At 36.2% G+C, this 17,897-nt stretch overlaps 3 protein-coding genes and 1 long non-coding RNA gene across 4 annotated transcripts; 1 reads left to right on the top strand and 3 right to left on the bottom strand.

The window, feature by feature from the left end:
- Nucleotides 1–2,966: 2,966 nt before the first annotated feature.
- LOC132169142 (pectinesterase inhibitor 6-like) lies at nt 2,967–3,509 on the bottom strand. Its single transcript, XM_059580226.1, has one exon. It carries the CDS (start codon nt 3,507–3,509, stop codon nt 2,967–2,969), a length of 543 nt encoding a protein of 180 aa, XP_059436209.1.
- An 852-nt stretch (nt 3,510–4,361) lies between these two features.
- On the top strand, nt 4,362–5,696 carry LOC132168751 (uncharacterized). The gene is made up of 3 exons (XR_009438925.1): nt 4,362–4,436; nt 5,459–5,544; nt 5,618–5,696. It is a non-coding gene; the product is annotated as an uncharacterized LOC132168751 (long non-coding RNA).
- A 7,313-nt stretch (nt 5,697–13,009) lies between these two features.
- LOC132169141 (putative invertase inhibitor) lies at nt 13,010–13,528 on the bottom strand. The gene has a single exon (XM_059580225.1). The coding sequence runs from the start codon at nt 13,526–13,528 to the stop codon at nt 13,010–13,012; it is 519 nt and encodes a 172-aa protein (XP_059436208.1).
- A 2,159-nt stretch (nt 13,529–15,687) lies between these two features.
- Nucleotides 15,688–16,668, bottom strand: LOC132172541 (RING-H2 finger protein ATL64-like). The gene has a single exon (XM_059584055.1). The coding sequence runs from the start codon at nt 16,584–16,586 to the stop codon at nt 15,885–15,887; it is 702 nt and encodes a 233-aa protein (XP_059440038.1). The 5' UTR covers nt 16,587–16,668; the 3' UTR covers nt 15,688–15,884.
- Nucleotides 16,669–17,897: the final 1,229 nt, after the last annotated feature.

Raw genomic sequence — 17,897 nt, 5'->3', positions numbered from 1 at the left:
AAATTGGGTTTGGCCCTTAGGGGTGGCCGATCCGCCCCCAAGAGCCATGGGGTGGCCAAAGCCATCCCCAACCGGCCTTTGAGGGTGGCCAAAGCCACCCCCATGGCCCTTGGGGGTGGTTCGGCCACCCCCATCAGCCAAACCCAAAATAAAAAAAGTAAAAGAAAATTTGAGTTTGGCCCCTAGGGGTGGCCGATCCACCCCCAAGCGCAATGGGGGTGGCTTCTTGTAACATCCCCAGCCCGTTAAGGCTGAGTTTGCCACTTTTCTTCTTTTATAACAAAAGTTCTTGCAAAGATCTATAAGGTCTATCAGAGTATTTGATTTTAAAGGATACAATAAATATATAAAACATCATTCAAAAGATTTTATTACAAGCGAAATTTGAAAACATTAAACTTTAGTTGCGAAAAATCATATTATTACAATAATTGATATGAAAAGACTTTGAAAGTTAATAATTATTCCCGCCCCAATTCCGGCCTTCTATTCCAGCGTCCTTTCTACCTGAAAACAAGAAATAAAACTGAATGAGCCCAAAAGGGGGCCCAGCAAGTAAAATTCACAACCATAAATAGTTTTGCTCCTTGTTCTCAGTTTTGATAATCGTTTTCTCAAATAAATATACATCCAGCCATAATAATAATACATGTATGTACGGTTGTATCTTCCGTAGCATATACGTACTATTACATCATCATCATAATGCATCGCTATAAATCATCTTTATAAATCAACATAGTATATCATCGTTGAAAATCATCATAGTGTATCATCATTGAAATTCATCATAGTATACCATCATTGAAAATCATCATAATATATCATCGTTGAAATCATATTATCGTTTTCTCATATTAGGGCCCATGTACACTATTACCCCTGTGTACGAGGGTTGCGGGTCCTTGTGACCATGGCACTGAACTGTGGCCTCAGCCATGCCCGACCGTTAATTAACTCTTTTCTTGGTGCACTCAACGGTCTGTTGATGGAATACCACCTTCTGGCATAGCCTCTTTCAGTGGTTTCGCCTCCATCCGAGTATCGGTACCGAACTCTTCTCATTCTTACTTATCTTGGGGCCAAAAATACTCTCCTCCATACATGTGCCCTCATTTCATAAACATTTAACTCATTTCTTGTACTTCTCTTTGTACTTCTTTTGATGCATCTTAGGGCAACATGTAGGAGGGTTTATCATCATTCTTCTTTCTTATAATCATTATTATTTCTCAACTTTCTTTTCTTAAAATGGAAACATTTTCAAATATAAACTTGTTGTACTTAGAAAGCGTTTAAAGAAATAGAAACTTTCTAGATAATTCTTTTAGAAATGCTTCATGCATGCAACATATATCCATGACAGGTAAATAAAATAATCATTTACAGTTTGATACAAGAATAAATAAATAGCATGACATGAAGTAATTTTAGAAGGGGTAGTGAATTTACTTACCTCTAGACTGAAGCTAAAAGTGGTCTGAAGGATCTAGTTGCTCCAATCTGACTAACACTACTAGTATATCTTTCAAACTACTTTCTCAAGTCCGTTCTCTCTCGTGTTCTTTCTTTCTTGCAACGCTTTGTCTCGCCCTTTCTCTCTCTGTTTCGTGTAAACACTTTCAGAAAGAAGAAAGACCGAGTAGAAAACGGAAGAATGAAGAATATGTGGAAGAGAAGGGAGAGGAGTAGTGAAATTTGTGAAGGGTGAGGACTCTATTTATAGGAAACCATCTCCATTTACCAATCTTCATCTACAAACCTTCATCCACTAATCTCCATCTATAATTCTCCATCTACTAGTACTTATCTATAAATCTCCACCTACTAGTATCCATCTATAAATCTCCATCTACTAGTACTTATCTATAAATCTTCACCTACTAGTACCCATCTATAAATCTCCATCTACTAGTATCCATCTATAAATCTCCATCTACTAGTGCTTATCTATAAATCTCCACCTACTAGTATCCATCTATAAATCTCCATCTACTAGTACTTATCTATAAATCTTCACCTACTAGTATCCATCTATAAATCTCCATCTACTAGTACTTATCTATAAATCTTCACCTACTAGTATCCATCTATAAATCTCCATCTTCTAGTATCCATCTATAATTCTTTTACCATTTACTATCCTATTAATTCACCAATTACCATTCTCTAATTACCACTCTCTGTAATATCATAAATTTTCCCAGAATTAAAATCATAGGTTACAATGGATATCAAAATAACATCATCATCAAAATAATCTGTTTAAATAACTTTGAAAATTCCGGGGCGCTACACTTCTGCCACCCTAAACCGGCTTTTAGGGGTGGCCGAAGCCACTCGCATGGCAAAAATGAGGTGGATATGGGGTGTTAGGCCACCCAAAACTAATTTATTTTTTTATTATTTTCTTCTTAAATTTTAAATATTATTTTATTATTTTATTATTAGTGTGACATATGGTGGAACACTAGCCTTTGGATGAAATTGAAGGGTCAGGATCTAAAATTTCAAAATTTAGAATTCCCCTAAGAATTCCAGGGAATGCAGATCCTGGAAAATGAGAGAGTTTTTATGAAGTATGCGTGTTATCTTGAATAAGTTTTGTGTAATTCGTTTGTCCACCTGTTTGTACACGTAATTAAACCCTTTAAATGTTTTATCATATTTATTGTTAAAATTATTAGTCATCTAAAACCAATTTGTAGATTCTTTTATAGAATTCTCATATTCCATCAAGACATTGAGCCTTGTTAGATTTATGCAAAAATATTTCTCACTTCAACCCATGGCATATGTAAATCGATATTGAGAAAAACACACAATTAGGATGTCTCATCAGAAAGTCAAGAGTATATTAGGAAATTATCTCAGCATTGTAGTCCCATGTCAAACAAAATAGAAAAGAAAATTGAGCCACAAAGGCAAACTATTATAATGTGAAAAAAAAAATTAAAAGTAAAGTATCAGTTTCCGGCGACGGCGACGGCCTTGGCGATGGCCAAGGCATTCTCGCATAACATGCGAAACATAACATTTTTCTTAGACATCCCGGTTTTGAATCCCTTGATGGATTTCTCGCATGAATCAGAATCAGCAATGGCTACATTCACCCAAGTATTCAAATCATCGTGGGCACCCGCCAGCAAGGCGGCAAGCGAGTCATCGAGCTGCTCAGCCGCGTCCACGTAATTGTCCATGCAGTCCGACAGGCCCTGCTGAACCGCAGGCGCCAAACTCGCGTCGTTGACCGACACCTTTATGTGTTCGGTTATGTCGGAGGCATTCTGCGAGGCCACCCTCAGCGCCACCAAGGCCAGGCCGGTCTGGTTGGCTCCCTGGCTAATGGGATCGGCCGCAAGGGTGTCGACGCAGAGATCCTTGTGAGCCGTGTGGGCGCAGACTTGAGTAACGAGTTTGGTCACATTGGTTGGGCGCGCGACGATTAGCTGAGGCAAAACGGCGACGCACAGCGTGCAGAGAAAGACGAAGGTCGTAAATGGCTTCATTCTTTCTTAATTAATTTCTTTGTTGAAGGGGAAGAGTAAATGTAGATTATGATGGCTTAATATGTGAAATGGTTGGTGGTTGTTTTGCTTTGAACGGGGGGAGATGCGGTTAGCCTCTCAAAGGAGTGGCTTATAATCACTAATTAAACACGTTAATTTGTTCATTACCATAAGTTATAATTAGTAAACTCTGGCATGGTAGGTTCAGGCTCCTCTCTGTTATAGCAGTTTCTTAATTAATTAGTGACAAACGCTTGTCCAATTTATATCTACAAAAAAAAAAAAACGAAAAAGGAATTAAGCAATAGAGCTTGCTGGTGTGCCAGCGAAATATAGTTTTAATGCTTAAGTCAGTAACGGAATTTTGCTGAAATAAATTAAATTAAAGGGAAATTGTATATAAAATCTTTAGGTAAACGCGCCTTTATTAAAAACTCCCTGAATTTTTTTTTTCGAAAATTTAGTCCTTGGGTCACTCGAAACTACTAGAAACTCCATACCGTTAATTTTTGGTAACTGCCGTTATTTGAATGAAACGAACCGTTTCACTTAAGTCCACCTAAGTGGAATTTTTGTATCCTACGTGTTCACATTGGACACGTAGGATATAAAACTCACCGTTTTGGACCATCCAAAACGGTGAGTTTTATATAACTTGAGGGCTTCTTTTTTGAAACCCATTTCATACGGACCATACCGCCCATCTACGAACCACCCGATACAACCAGCGGCAAGCCACCGACGCAGCAGACGCCACCGACCCAGACCCCGCCGGCGACAGAACCACCGGAGACGGAACCCACCGGCGACAGAGGCCACCGACGACAGTACTCACCGTTTTGGACCACCAATTCCGGCGTCACTTTTCCGGCTAGGTTTCCGTCGATTCACAATATTTTGAATCGGAAAAATCTGGTTTCGACGAAGGTATTTTCCGAAATTTCTCTGTGGGTTTTGTTGATTGACTGAAATGGAAGCCTTTAATAGTTGTGTTTTGAATTTTCTTGTTGTGTTGGAAGCTTTTGGTCGAAACCCCATCCCCAACCATTTTTTGTCCAACATCTGTCGAATATTGCACTTTTGAGCCAATATTATTGTTGATTGGCAGTGGGTGTGGTCCACCTTGGTTGTGGTCCTGGAATGAGACAGTTTTTTTCGTGTGCACTGGCAAGTTGGTCAAGGGGGATTTTTTCATTTGTATAATTATTTATTTTATTTTGTTGCTTCTCTACTCAAATGGTGGATTGCCGAGGACATGAAAATAGGAATTCTTTGTGCATAGTTTACGCCAGTTTCATCATTCTACAATTGAGCAGTATTTTTTGAATTTTTTTTTTTTACCTAATAGTTCATGCCATACTTTTCTATGCATGTCTTTGTTTTTAGGTCCTCCAATATTGTTGCCACCTTTTTTAGTTGATGAGAAGAAAGGTCAATTACTGAAAGAAATGTTAATCATATTAGTATTAACATTTGGAAGAAAAGTATTTTTCAATGGAGAAAAAAGTGGTATTATTGTTGGGATATGATAGATTGTGGTTGGTTGGGTTTTAATGACTTTGTAAATTTTTTTAGGGAAGTTTCATCATTCTACAATTGAGCAGTATTATATACGTGGTTGGATGCTATGACTAATTTCTTCTTATTGCATGCTTGATTACACTGCATATTTGCATGTTTGTAGGGAGCCCTCTATGCTCATATACCATTTCTAGCTACTACACTAACAACTTAGTATTGTTTAGATTACAAATTGAGCAGTACTATTTCTGTAGGGGAATCACATTTTAAACAATGTGATTATCTTTTGGTTAGGGTTTAGGGTACATTATTTTTCCCAGTATTGTTTAGATTACAAATTGAAGTGAGAATAATCTTTTGGCAAGCTTGATTTTATTTTTCTTTTATGAGCTTGATTATTCTCTCACATGTCACTTATATATTGTTAGGTTCATATTATAAGATGAACAGGAGGAAGAAAGATTTCGGGATAGGAGACAATGAAAGCGAATTCTACGATGGGAAGATGAAAAAGGTTTGTGAATTTTAATTAGTGAAACCCATTAGGGAATTGTGATTACTTCTAATAATTGTGGGTCTCACTGTAGAATGAGCAGTCAATGTCGTCGGCATCTATAACATCATCGGTGAAAGAGGATATGGAACCTGTGCAGTGTAGGTGCGGACTTAGAAGCCCAATTATAACATCCACTACTATAAAAAATCCTGGGAGGCGATTCTATGGGTGTGCTACGTATGACCGTAAAAAGGTATTTGAATTTGGATAATTTGGTTTTACGAAATAGTTATTACTTTGTGCTTATTCGTAATTATCAGATTTTTTTTTGTGTAATTACAGAAAGCTGGCCAATGTCCTTTTTTCCAATGGTATGACAAAGAAACCTGTGCTCGCGGAAGGGAGGTCCTACCTGCGCTGTATAAAACAAGTTCATTCCCTGAAATGTGAAGTGTCATTACTTAGGGGCAAACTAAAGATCCAAACATATTTGTTGGTTTTTTTGTTGGTGATTTGTGTACTGTTGATTTGTCTAAGGTTGATGGGGCATTGAGGCATGGGAATGAGGCAATTAGATTATTATCAATGAAATAGACTATCTGTTTTGTTGTTGTCAAGGATATTGTTTACTTACCTATGTTGTCCACGTGGATATATGGTTATGGCTTCTATGTAACAATTATGTAAAAATCCTGCTTGTTCGTAATTATCAGGTTGTTCGTAATTATCAGGTCGGCTGATTACTTTTATGGAACAACTATTTCCATGCATTAGTTTTATTTGTATGCGGCAATTTATGATTATTTGTATGTTGCTCTTAAGTCTGAAATATTGAACCCTACAATATAATTTGCAGGCAGAATTAATTTTATCCGTCCACTAATACAATCTGGAATTGGTAATTGTCATGACGAAATTTCAAAATGTAATTCAATAACTAACAATACACGTTTAATGCTTAATGAACAACATTGAAGCTAACAAGCACATAAAGTCCCAAAATGAAATTTAGTCCTTGGGTCACTCGGAACTACTAGAAAATCCTTACCGTTAATATAGGTAAAAGAAGCAGGTTTAAGTTACATTTGCTACTTAATAACTTTCCATAGGATCAATATTTTGCCAAAGTCACCATTACATTATATTAATATACATGTCCATCATGCTTGCTAAATATTAAGAGAATGTGAGATGAAAAAAAAAATAATAATAATAAAATGAAATGAAAAAAAAAAAAAAAAAAGGAAAAGAAATAAAGGACAAACAAGGCATGGATATAGAAGTTTTTTATTGACTTGGCCCCAGCACACTGAGCCATTATTCATAAAAGGAATCGGGTGGGTACTCTTTTAACTTATTATCTCTTATTGCTTTGTGAATTTTTTTTTTTTTTTTAGAGGCCCAAGGACCAATCTTGTCGGAAGATAATTAACAAACAAAAGGAGAGAATAGCAACTAACCAAAAAAAAAAAAATCATTATCAGTTTGATCTGAAGTCAAACCAAACAAATCCAGATTTTACAAGACAATCAAATCAATGATAAGCAGCACAAATTTGTGAATGCAGTATGAGATTCTTTAAGGAAATCTGTTTATTTCTTCTTTAGAAATTGCTTTCTTTTTTTCTTTGGCTCCAAACCGATAGAGATGCGATAACATGCAAGGTATGGAGATGTAAGCAAAAAAGTTTGTCGGTGTAAGCTCATGAAAAACAATTTTGATATATAAGTTAGTAGAAAATAAAAGACGTAAATAATGTACAATAGAAATGTACGGTTGTAGTTATTTCCCTCATAATCGAAACTGCAACCAATTTAAGCGGTTATTCATTTTTAAATAACCGCAACCATAACCGATATGCCGATTAGCGGTTAATTGTAAATGATACAACGTTAACCATAATCTAATCCATAAAGTTCTTTCACTTTTTCCATTGCAATTAGAGTAACCATTCAAAATTACTGAACTTCACCAAATGTTGAGAGAAAAATTGAGTGAGCTAAAGTTTTTTTTTTTTTTTTCTGTTTTTTAACAGTATATTGAGCAAGTTGAGTTGTACATTAAATGGAAGGAAATTAAGCCCCACATAAAAAAAATGATAGAATCCCTTCTGCCTAACACGACAAAATCCCCCTTAACCAACTTGCCAGTGCACACGAAAAAAACAGTCTCTTTCCAGGACCACAACCAAGGTGGACCACACCCACTGCCAATCAACAATAATATTGGCTCAAAAGTGCAATATTCGACAGATGTTGGACAAAAAATGGTTGGGGATGGGGTTTCGAACAAAAGCTTCCAACACAACAAGAAAATTCAAAACACAACTATTAAAGGCTTCCATTTCAGTCAATCAACAAAACCCACAGAGAAATTTCGGAAAATACCTTCGTCGAAACCGGATTTTTCCGATTCAAAATATTGTGAATCGACGGAAACCTAGCCGGAAAAGTGACGCCGGAATTGATGGTCCAAAACGGTGGGTACTGTCGCCGGTGGCCTCTGTCGCCGGTGGGTTCCGTCTCTGGTGGTTCTGTCGCCGGCGGGGTCTGGGTCGGTGGCGTCTGCTGCGTCGGTGGCTTGCCGCTGGTTGGATCGGGTGGTTCGTATGGTCCGTATGGAATGGGTTTCAAAAAAGAAGCCCTCAAGTTATATAAAACTCACCGTTTTGGATGGTCCAAAACGGTAAGTTTTATATCCTACGTGTCCAATGTGAACACGTAGGATACAAAAATTCCACGTAGGTGGACTTAAGTGAAACGGTTCGTTTCATTCAAATAACGGCAGTTACCAAAAATTAACGGTATGGAGTTTCTAGTAGTTTCGAGTGATCCAAGGACTAAATTTTCGAAAGAAAAAAAACCCAGTGAGTTTTTAATAAAGGCGCGTTTACCTAAGGATTTTATATATAATTTCCCTAAATTAAATAATAGCTTGGAAACCCAAAATCTGGAGTTATTCCCAGTATTGTAAGAGCATCATCATAATGGCTTAGCCATTTTCACCTAAAAAGTCTCTCCATCCGATTATGAAAACATAATGCAAAATGCATTTTTAATGGATTTGTATTCACTCATTGAGTGGAAATTTTGGCCGGGTGGCTTGCCTTTTAAATTGCTGGCCGGCTGTATCAGATTGTTTGGTTATTTATCATGGGGGCCGGGTCTTTTCTTTTGTTTGGATCGATGCTGCAGAATGTGGTTTCTGTGGGAGTTGAAGGATGTAAGCTGAGAGGAGATTTGATGCTAGTTGCAAGTTTTTTTATTAGCTGCTGCAGAAGAGGGATTCAATTGGTGTTTTTTTTTTTTTGGAGATGGTTTTTAATGAAAATGAATAAAAAATTTTAAAACTCATTATTTTGATAAAAGTAGAGAAGGAATGTGATGCAGATCAGCAAGCTTGTCTGCATCCTGTCCATAGGAGCCTTAACCCGAGAGCCTTGTCTGTAATCTCATTCGGAGATTGTCCAGATACCTATATTATTTTCGTCTGACGACTTTTACTAAAAAACTTATATCTGGAGTTTCAGACTTCTGATTGGAGCAAACTTTGCGTCGTTGGAAAGCTAACTCAAATATCTACAAAGTCATGTTTCACAGGGTTTGGCTAATTCCGAAGTTTACTAGGTCTAAACGGGCTGTAAAGGAAAATTGGAAAGCTGGACAGCGCTATGTTTAATTTATGCACTTTTATTAAGTTCCCATCCGGACGGGCTTCGTAGAGTTATAATAACCGACTTTATTTCGTGTTTTATTAAGTTTAAAATTTTTGAGTCTATAAATACATGCTTATAGCTTCCAGAAACGCAGATTCGATTTATATATGAATTTTGTTTAATAAGAAGTCTCAGAGTAGAATTTCTTCCTTATTTTCCTTCAAACCCTAGATCGATTCTAGCGTTTTGAAAAGATTTCTTAGATCTTTAATAATATCAAGGTCTAGAAGTATATATTTTGTTCCTTATTATTGTTATTCTCTATAACTCACTAAGTCACGCTGCATCAAAATGGTTAGCTAATTTAAATAAAGTGAGTTTTTGTTAGCTATTTTCCATAGAAATATAAATAAGCCATTGTGGAGGCTCTAAGCTCTCATAGAACAGTAGAAAAGGGGAAGTAGCGTGGGCGCACATATATATATATATACATTTTTTTCATACAATATGAAAACTCTACGATATACATATATAGAAAAAAAAAATGTTGTTATATTAATTAATTAAATAACCATTTCCTATTTGTTTAAATTTTTGGGGTAAATAGTAATTCAATATGGTATTAAAGCCAATATCATGAATTTGAAATTTTACACTACAGTTTATCCTTAGTGATCACATGCTGAGGAAGACTATTCAAGTAGTAATTTTTCATTTCCTATTAACTTAAACTTATGTGACAATTGATGATTTAAATGAAAATTTCTCCAATTTCAATTAAATATTTCACATGTTTGGTCTTACAATTAAATATTTCACGTGTTAGGTTTAACTGAAAATTAAGAGAGGTGTTAGTAACAACCGAGTGATGCATTACTCCATGACTGGGTTGAAAATTTTGGAAAGAAGAATGCTAGGCTTACAAACACATTTTATAACCTGATGTGGCACAACATGATTGAATATGAAATAAATTCAAAATTTGAGAAATTTAATTATATTGTACCACATCAGTTTATAAATTTTTTTTGTAAAATATATTTTGTAAGCCTAACATTCTTCATTTGAAAAATATATGGAACAATTTGCGTGATTGTGAGGCAGAAAAAAAAAATCTCTCTCACACTGTGATGTTCTTGTGCTTTTAGATTTTGGATTTTGGCGTGCTCCACTACCGAGGAATGAAATTATTAAAGATTCATGAGACAAAAAGCACGTGGAACAACCAAGTACACTCGGTTTTTCCTAAAAAATAATAACCAATAAAATATACAGTACCTCTCATGCACCAAAATAGTATCTTATATTGGTGCACGAGCGGTACTGTGTGCATGAGAGGTACTATTTTGGTGCATGAGAGGTACTGTGGGCATTAGAGGTACTGTATATTTTATTCTATTGGGTATTATATTTTAAGAAAAATTTTACTTTAAACTTTTAAACTATTATATATTTTGAGAAAAATTTTCAAATTTTAAAAACTCTCAATTTAACCCATGAACTTTCAATTTGATTCAATTGACCATTTTCGTCAGATTTAGCTGTTAAACCTTAACAGAAAATACTAAAAATACCAAATTACCTTTCGATTTTCGCTTTTTTATTTATTTATTTTTAATTTGAAATTAAGGGGTAAAATTGAAATTTATAAATTTTTTTAAAAAAAAATTAAAGGGTATAAAAGTCATTTTATTACTTTTAACGTTTAAAATCTGATGAATGGATAAATTGCATTTGCATCAAATTAAAAGCTCAAGAGTAAAATTGAGTATTTTTAAAATTTGAGAGGTCTTCTCAAAATACATGGTAGTTGAGGGCACCTAAAGTGAAATTTTCCGTATTTTCTAACATCAATGGTATCAAAGCCAAGTTAGTTGTTACTCTTCGATTTGTATTATTTCTTTTGTCTTTACTAAAAAGCTCTCTTTTGTGAAAAATGGCAGTCCCACGCACAAAGGTAGCAGCACCCTGCGCAAGGGCCGTAACAGTATCTAATTTTTCTTTGAAATTTACAATTTAAATAGTTCTTACTGGAGTCTTTTTTTTATTTCGAAACAGGGTGGAATTGGTCCAGCTAGATGGTTTGTCTGTTGAGGATGTCCATGTTCTTGACCTCATAGTACTGCAGCAATGGCATAGGTAAGACTCGATCGTTAAGGATTTTTTTTTTTTTGGTTTTAGATGTATTCTCGGATTTATTAATCAGGAAATGCTGATATTCTGTATGGAGTTGTTGTTTGAAGGCTCTAACTCTAAGATATGAAGCTAGCAGTTAATAAATGGGGACTGCTGTATGCGGTGAAGCCACATGGAGGAAGTTAAGGTGTAGTCAATATGCCAATGTATCAAACAGAGTGTGCGTAATTTATGTCTCACGTAAACTTTAGTTGTTAGGCTTCAACGACATATATACTTCTTCTAGAGAATAACTTCACTCTCACTCTCTCTCACCGGGAGATATGAGAATGGGAAAGGGGATTTCCTCAAATCTTCCTATTCTTTCTTGGAACAAGGCTGGCGTTGGCTGTGGGTTGAGCCTGGGTGGTGGCGGCGGCCGCTGTGGGTTCAGCTTGGGCAGTGGCGGTGGAGATTTTTAGAGGTGACTGCCGTGAGAGAGATGTTTGGTAGTAATTAATATGGTGTTTTGCTAACATTTGATTTTTTTGTTTCAAACTAGTTTGTCAATCTCTCGTTGAAGGGCACAAAATGCTTAATTTGTGCCCAGACCACATAGAAGTTGCTCTCTTTCTTGTATTCATATTTTTAATTAAATGTAAACCATATTTTGCTCAAAGTAAATGTAGAATACATGTATGATGCAGATGGAAAATTCGGCATTGGTTTTGTATAAATAAAACCCAATTAAATTTTTTTTTTTTAAAAAAAAAATCTTAAAATCATCGCAGATAAGTAGTTATCAACGACAACACGACCTATCAACACTAATAACTAAGTATTAGTAATGAAATATCGTGTCATCGCTAATGAGTAGTTATCAGCGACGACACAATCTATTGTCACTAACAACTAAGTATTAGCAACAATATCTCGTGTCATTGCTAATTGATCACTTATCATCAATAACAACAACTCGTTTTGACTTCTAAAGTATTAGTGACGACCAAGAACATTATAGTCAATGACAACAAATATGTCACTATGATCGAGTTACAACATATCGTTTTAGGTTCTAAAATTATTAAAGACTATTATAAACATTATCAGTCATGGCTTTTGTCGTCGTTGATGACCAACAACGACCAAGTATTTGCAACAACTTATCACCAATGACATGTGATCGCTAAAAGTCATCATATCTAGATGACTTTTGTACTTTTAAAGACCTATTTTCTTACGGTGAGGAATGTTGCTATATGTTGGTTTTTACAAAATTTGGTATAGTACTCCTAGCTAACATTTTTTTGTAGCTGTATTCGCAAAGTCTATTTGCCTTTGCCGATATGAAAAAATACATTAAGAGATATATGGCTGGGTCATGTACGCTATATATGTATGAGTGGGAGATATTAGTGAAAGGTGCTCACAATAGGCGTCCTAGATATTGTGGGTATTGCTCTAGTAACCTGTTCTATCGCCAGGGAAAAAAAAAATTGCTAAATTTTCAAGAGATCGAGGACGTGAAATAATCTAGTACGATTCAACTTCGGTGCACGAAATGGACCGAATATTTTATTCGCTAAGTATTTTTTTTTTTTCTAACATCTCAGGAGTTAGACACGTATTAAATTATGATGCAATGAAAGATTGACCTATAATAACAAGTAGTATTAGCCCCACGAGAGACCACATGATGTACGTGAAAATCATTTATCCAGTCAAGACCTGAATAATGGCGTAGGCATTCTTGGCTAACGCAATAAATACTCTATTCTGGTGGGCCACCTCAATCTTCATTCCCTGCAGCCCGTCCTCACATGATTTAGCATCAGCGACCGCCGCCTTCACCCAATTGCCGACGTCGACGTCGTGGGCCGAATTCCGCGACAGGGCGCCGAGCGAGTTCTCAAGCTGCTCCGCCGCGTCCAGGTAATTGTCGGAGCAATCGAATAGCCCCTGCTGCGCGGCAGGGTCTGCATTGGCGGTCTCATTGTTAGCCAAACCGGCAATCTGATCCATCAAGTCCGTCGCATTTTTGTGGGCGAGCTTTATCGCTATCGACGCTAAGCCTCGTAGATCGGCGTGTTGGCTGGCGGGATCAGACCGGAGGCTGGAGACACAAAAATCTTTGTCTTTTGAGAGCTGGCAAGCATGTTCTACTACATCTGCGACAATTTGGCGTGGCACTAAGGAGATGCAGATGATTGAGAGCAAGAAAAAGGGTTTCATAATTTCTTGCTTTAATTAATTAATTTGCTATATATTTTTTGCTGGACCAGATCGATAATCTGATGATGGTGGTGGGTACATGTACGTACGTGTTTATATGGGGAATCAATGCTTGGTGGTTAATTTGTTTTGAACGATGAGCTGAGCTTTGCGTCAACTTATTGAAGGCGTTTTGTACGTTTACTAATTAAACTGTATTCTGTTGCTTGATTTTTAGGGATAAATATAGTATGCGGTTTATAAATACTCGTATTCCACACGTATAAATGTTATATATACATAACCCTATACTTCTATTACACATATTTAATCCACGTATGTAGTTTTTTCCATGGACCATTGACCAGATCATTGATACTGAATTAGTAGTTGATGAATTAATGGTGCTGAAATATTTTAACAGGGAAGATCTGCACAAGAATAAAAATAAAAAATAAATAAAAATTCATGCCTATTATTTGGAGATTATTTTTAGAATAATATATTTTTACTTTCTCTACAAATTAATATTTTTCTTTTGTCTCCAAATTTAGGATTTTTTTTTTTCTCCACGTATTTTTCTTGGAGAATACTCAAAACCTATAAAGGCATCTAATATGTACGTTGTTTTTATATTCTCAATAAAATTTTAGTCTTTCAAAGTTATTCTCTAATTGATTGTTAAAGTTAGGAGCTTGTTGCCAAAAGGTGGGTACGTAAAGAAATGTTACTAATTGGAGTTAACACTTATTCATGAAATAATGATTTTTAATTTTTAATTTTTAATTTTTCTAATTTATTGAAAAAGAATGATTTGAATCACTCGAGTGTGTTCTTGGATACATACGGCTAATAAATACACGATAAAGAAGATTTGTCTGTCACCATAGTGAATGGATAAATCTATCATTGAATTTGTGTGTAATTCACATCAGTTTTCAAATCTAATAGTCGATCTATTAAATTTATAGAAAAAGATTGAAAAGTATGAAAAAATATTGATGAAGTAAAGAATTACCTTTTATAGGTGCCAAGATGAAGGCCCACGAACGAAGGAGATAAACCGGGACTGGGGTGGAGGATCCGAATATAAGAATCACAAAAGAAAGGTTGACGTCAAAAGCAGCCGTAGATACATTGGAAAGAAAGAATCACAGCCTGTTGAGAGTGGCACCAATTATGGGGGGCTTCTCGAACCTTTGTTTCGCAGACAAAAATAATGAGTTCTTTATGCAACCTTATTGTGGATGCAATAAGACATGATCTAACCTAGCTAAGCTAGCTGCTAAAAATATAAATCATAACATCATTAATTGGGATCTTCTGACAAAGTTGAAAGGATCGAAATTTCTTTTAAATTATATTGAAAAAAAAGGAGTTAAATACCTAATACTTTTGAGTTTTACAATTTTTTTTTTTTTTTCCTGAGAATTTGATTTTATCATAGGAAGTACTTGTGGTTTTGTTAAATAATCAAATTAGTCTTTCCGTCCGTTGACTGTTAGTTGACTTAACAGATTGACACATGAATCAATTAAAAGTTAACACTTGGCATAAGTGGCCACATCATCACTGTGGCCACCTAATTAAAAATTTTATTTTATTTTTTAAAAAAGAATTTTTTTAAAAAAAAAATAAAATAAAATAATATCCTTGGCCATTTGGGAGTGGCTCTTTGGCCTGGCCACCCCCATCTAGCCGAATGGGGGTGGCTCTTCGCTCCAAGGGGGTGCCCGAAACCACCCTCAAACCATTGGGGGTGGTTTCAACCACCCTCTTGGTGCCCCAAGAGCCACCCACAAATGGCCAAGGATTTTTTTTCATTCTTTCTTTTCTCTTTTTTTTTTTTGAAAAAAAAAAAAATAATTATGTGGCCACGTCATTAGTGATGATGTGGTCACTTATGTCAAATGTCAACTTTTAATTGATGCACGTGCCAATCCGTTAAGTCAATTAACGGTCAACGGACGGAATAATTAATTTGGTCATTTATCAAAACCACAAGAACCTCCTATGATAAAAATAAAATCTTATGAAAAAAAAAAAAAAAAAAAAGTTGTAAAATCCTAAGAAAGTATTAGGTATTTAACCAAAAAATAATAATAATAATCCATCTATGAAACTGTCCTGCATGTGTTTTTAATATGGAAAAAAAAAAGCATAATTTTTTAATCCCAATTTTCCGTATTGAATAATTAAGTAGTCAATTAGTTATATACATCCCCACAAGAGTGAGGTAATTAGCTCAAACCAACAACCAAAGATCAAACAGTGTACATTTGCCACGCATGCAAAATCTATAGCCACGTGTTCCAAGACTCTGCTTCTGCTAACACGAAACAACCTCCCATATCTCGATGGTCGTCTCCTTTTTCCCTTATATGCTCCAAATCCTCTTCATGGACAGAACCCGATTACCCGAAGACTTGAACCCGTGTACACCGGGTGAATCCGAACCTATCTCATACAACCCTCTCAACCTAGGCACCTCCACAGCTATTCCCACCAGCTCCAACGGTTTTCGATGGCCATCCGAGGGCCCAAGACTCACCCGCTGCGAAAAGCCAGAGCAACCCATTTCAGCCGATTCCCTTTGACCCGGCTCTGTCCGTGAACCGGCCGATTCATTCTCCGTTTCGGCCGAAATATCGGCCTGAACCGGTGCTCTGCACAGTGGGCACTTAGAGCGAGAGCGGAACCACGTATCAATGCAGTGGACGTGAAAAGTGTGTTCGCATTTGGGCAAGACTCGGCCACGCTCGCCGTCTTCGAACTCCGATAAGCAGACGGCGCATTCTAGCGGAGAGCCGTGGGTTACGGGGGAGTAAGTGAAGGTAGATAAGGCTTTGAGGACGGAGGGGGGGAGGCCTTGATCAGTAGAGTTGGTGGCGTTGGGTGTAACGAGGTGATTGAATAGGTGGCGAGCTTGGCGGCGGCGACGTCTGTTACGGCGGTGGTGGCTGTGGATGCAGCCCCGCCAGCTATGGAAGCACACCATGGTGAGTACCAAAAGGAAGAGAATGGTCACTGAGCATAGCATAATCTTCCCGTTGAGAGCATAGCTTGCATTATACTCCATAAAGAGAGAGACCTAGAGAGAGCTAGAGAGAGAGCTAGAGAGAGGTAGGTTGATGGAAGTGAGTGTCAGGGAGAAGGGAGCGAGAGCTCATTTATGGAGGTGGGGGTGGGAAGGGCCGAGGAAGGTTCCAAGTGCTCGGCAAATGGATTCATTTTTACTTTTTTTTGAGCTTTGAATATTATAGAATTTAATTTAATTGTGATTTATTATCATGTCTATATTAGATAGTAATTAGTAAATAATTAAAATTTGATTATATTAATGTAACTCCTTAATAAAAATTTTAATATATATTTGGCAAAACTACTTTAAGCTACCAACCTCAAATGACGTGGCATGGTCATTTATATATATATAAGTAGAAAAAAAAAAAAAAAAAAAAGACAACCTTTATAGGATAAGGCATTACTAGGATGAGATCGAATACATGTAAATTTTATAATCTTGCCCTATGGTGGGCGTTGGTGGTGTTTACCATTAATGGAGCCAACTTTATGTGATTATTGGAGAAGATACAAATCCACTCTGTGCGTTTAATGCAAAAAACTAGCTGGCCATTTCCAAGTTAATTAAACTAGTAATATTTGGATCAAATACATCTTAAACTAATTAAACACTTTTCCGCTTTTGCATGCGACCTTATCCTTTCATTTGGTTTCTTTTCTTTCTTTAATTAAGGTTCTAATGTGAACAACTCATCATTTCTGCTCATTCTTTTTGTGCTATATATAGCTAGCTTGGCCAATCAAAAGTACTGGTGCTTATAGTAGTGATTTTGAGTTCTTTAACTTTACAGTTTATTAATATTTCAGTTAAATATTTTACATATTAAGGCTGATCACTTATTGACTTGATGGAAAGTTTTGAATTCATGCACCAAAAAAAAGTGTTAAAATATTAATTAAATGATTAAATTTAAAATTTATTATCAAATACATGATTATTCAACGGCAACGTTATCGGCCAGGATAGCCTATAAGCTTGAACATGCGGTCATACATTCTCTAGCTTTATGTTACCACAATTACTTATTCGAACTATTAGCCATTCAGGCAAATAGTATAAGAGATCCTGTATACAATTCACTAAGGGCCAAAGTAGGTATTGGGATGGGGAATGTCCCTCCAAAGTTACTTTTTTTTTCCTCGTTTCTATAACTTTTCTTTTAGTTTGACCCCTCATTCAGCCTAAAAAACGAAAATGCCCCAATTTAATTAGTTACGTTTAGTTTGCTTTTACGGTCCACTAGAAATTGAAGACCAAAAATGCTGCCTTCTTCTAGTTTGTTTGGAACTAGAAGCATTTTTTTTT

Source organism: Corylus avellana, chromosome ca2 (assembly GCF_901000735.1).
Source record: "Corylus avellana chromosome ca2, CavTom2PMs-1.0".
NCBI lineage: Eukaryota > Viridiplantae > Streptophyta > Magnoliopsida > Fagales > Betulaceae > Corylus > Corylus avellana.
The sequence above is the reverse complement of the archived record's forward strand: the minus strand, read 5'-3'. Positions and strand labels throughout refer to the sequence as shown.

What these genes read in the sequence shown, in the direction of transcription:
- LOC132172541 (XM_059584055.1), bottom strand. Translation starts at nt 16,586, where the DNA reads ATGGAGTATAATGCAAGCTATGCTCTCAACGGGAAGATTATGCTATGC.
- LOC132169141 (XM_059580225.1), bottom strand. Translation starts at nt 13,528, where the DNA reads ATGAAACCCTTTTTCTTGCTCTCAATCATCTGCATCTCCTTAGTGCCA.
- LOC132169142 (XM_059580226.1), bottom strand. Translation starts at nt 3,509, where the DNA reads ATGAAGCCATTTACGACCTTCGTCTTTCTCTGCACGCTGTGCGTCGCC.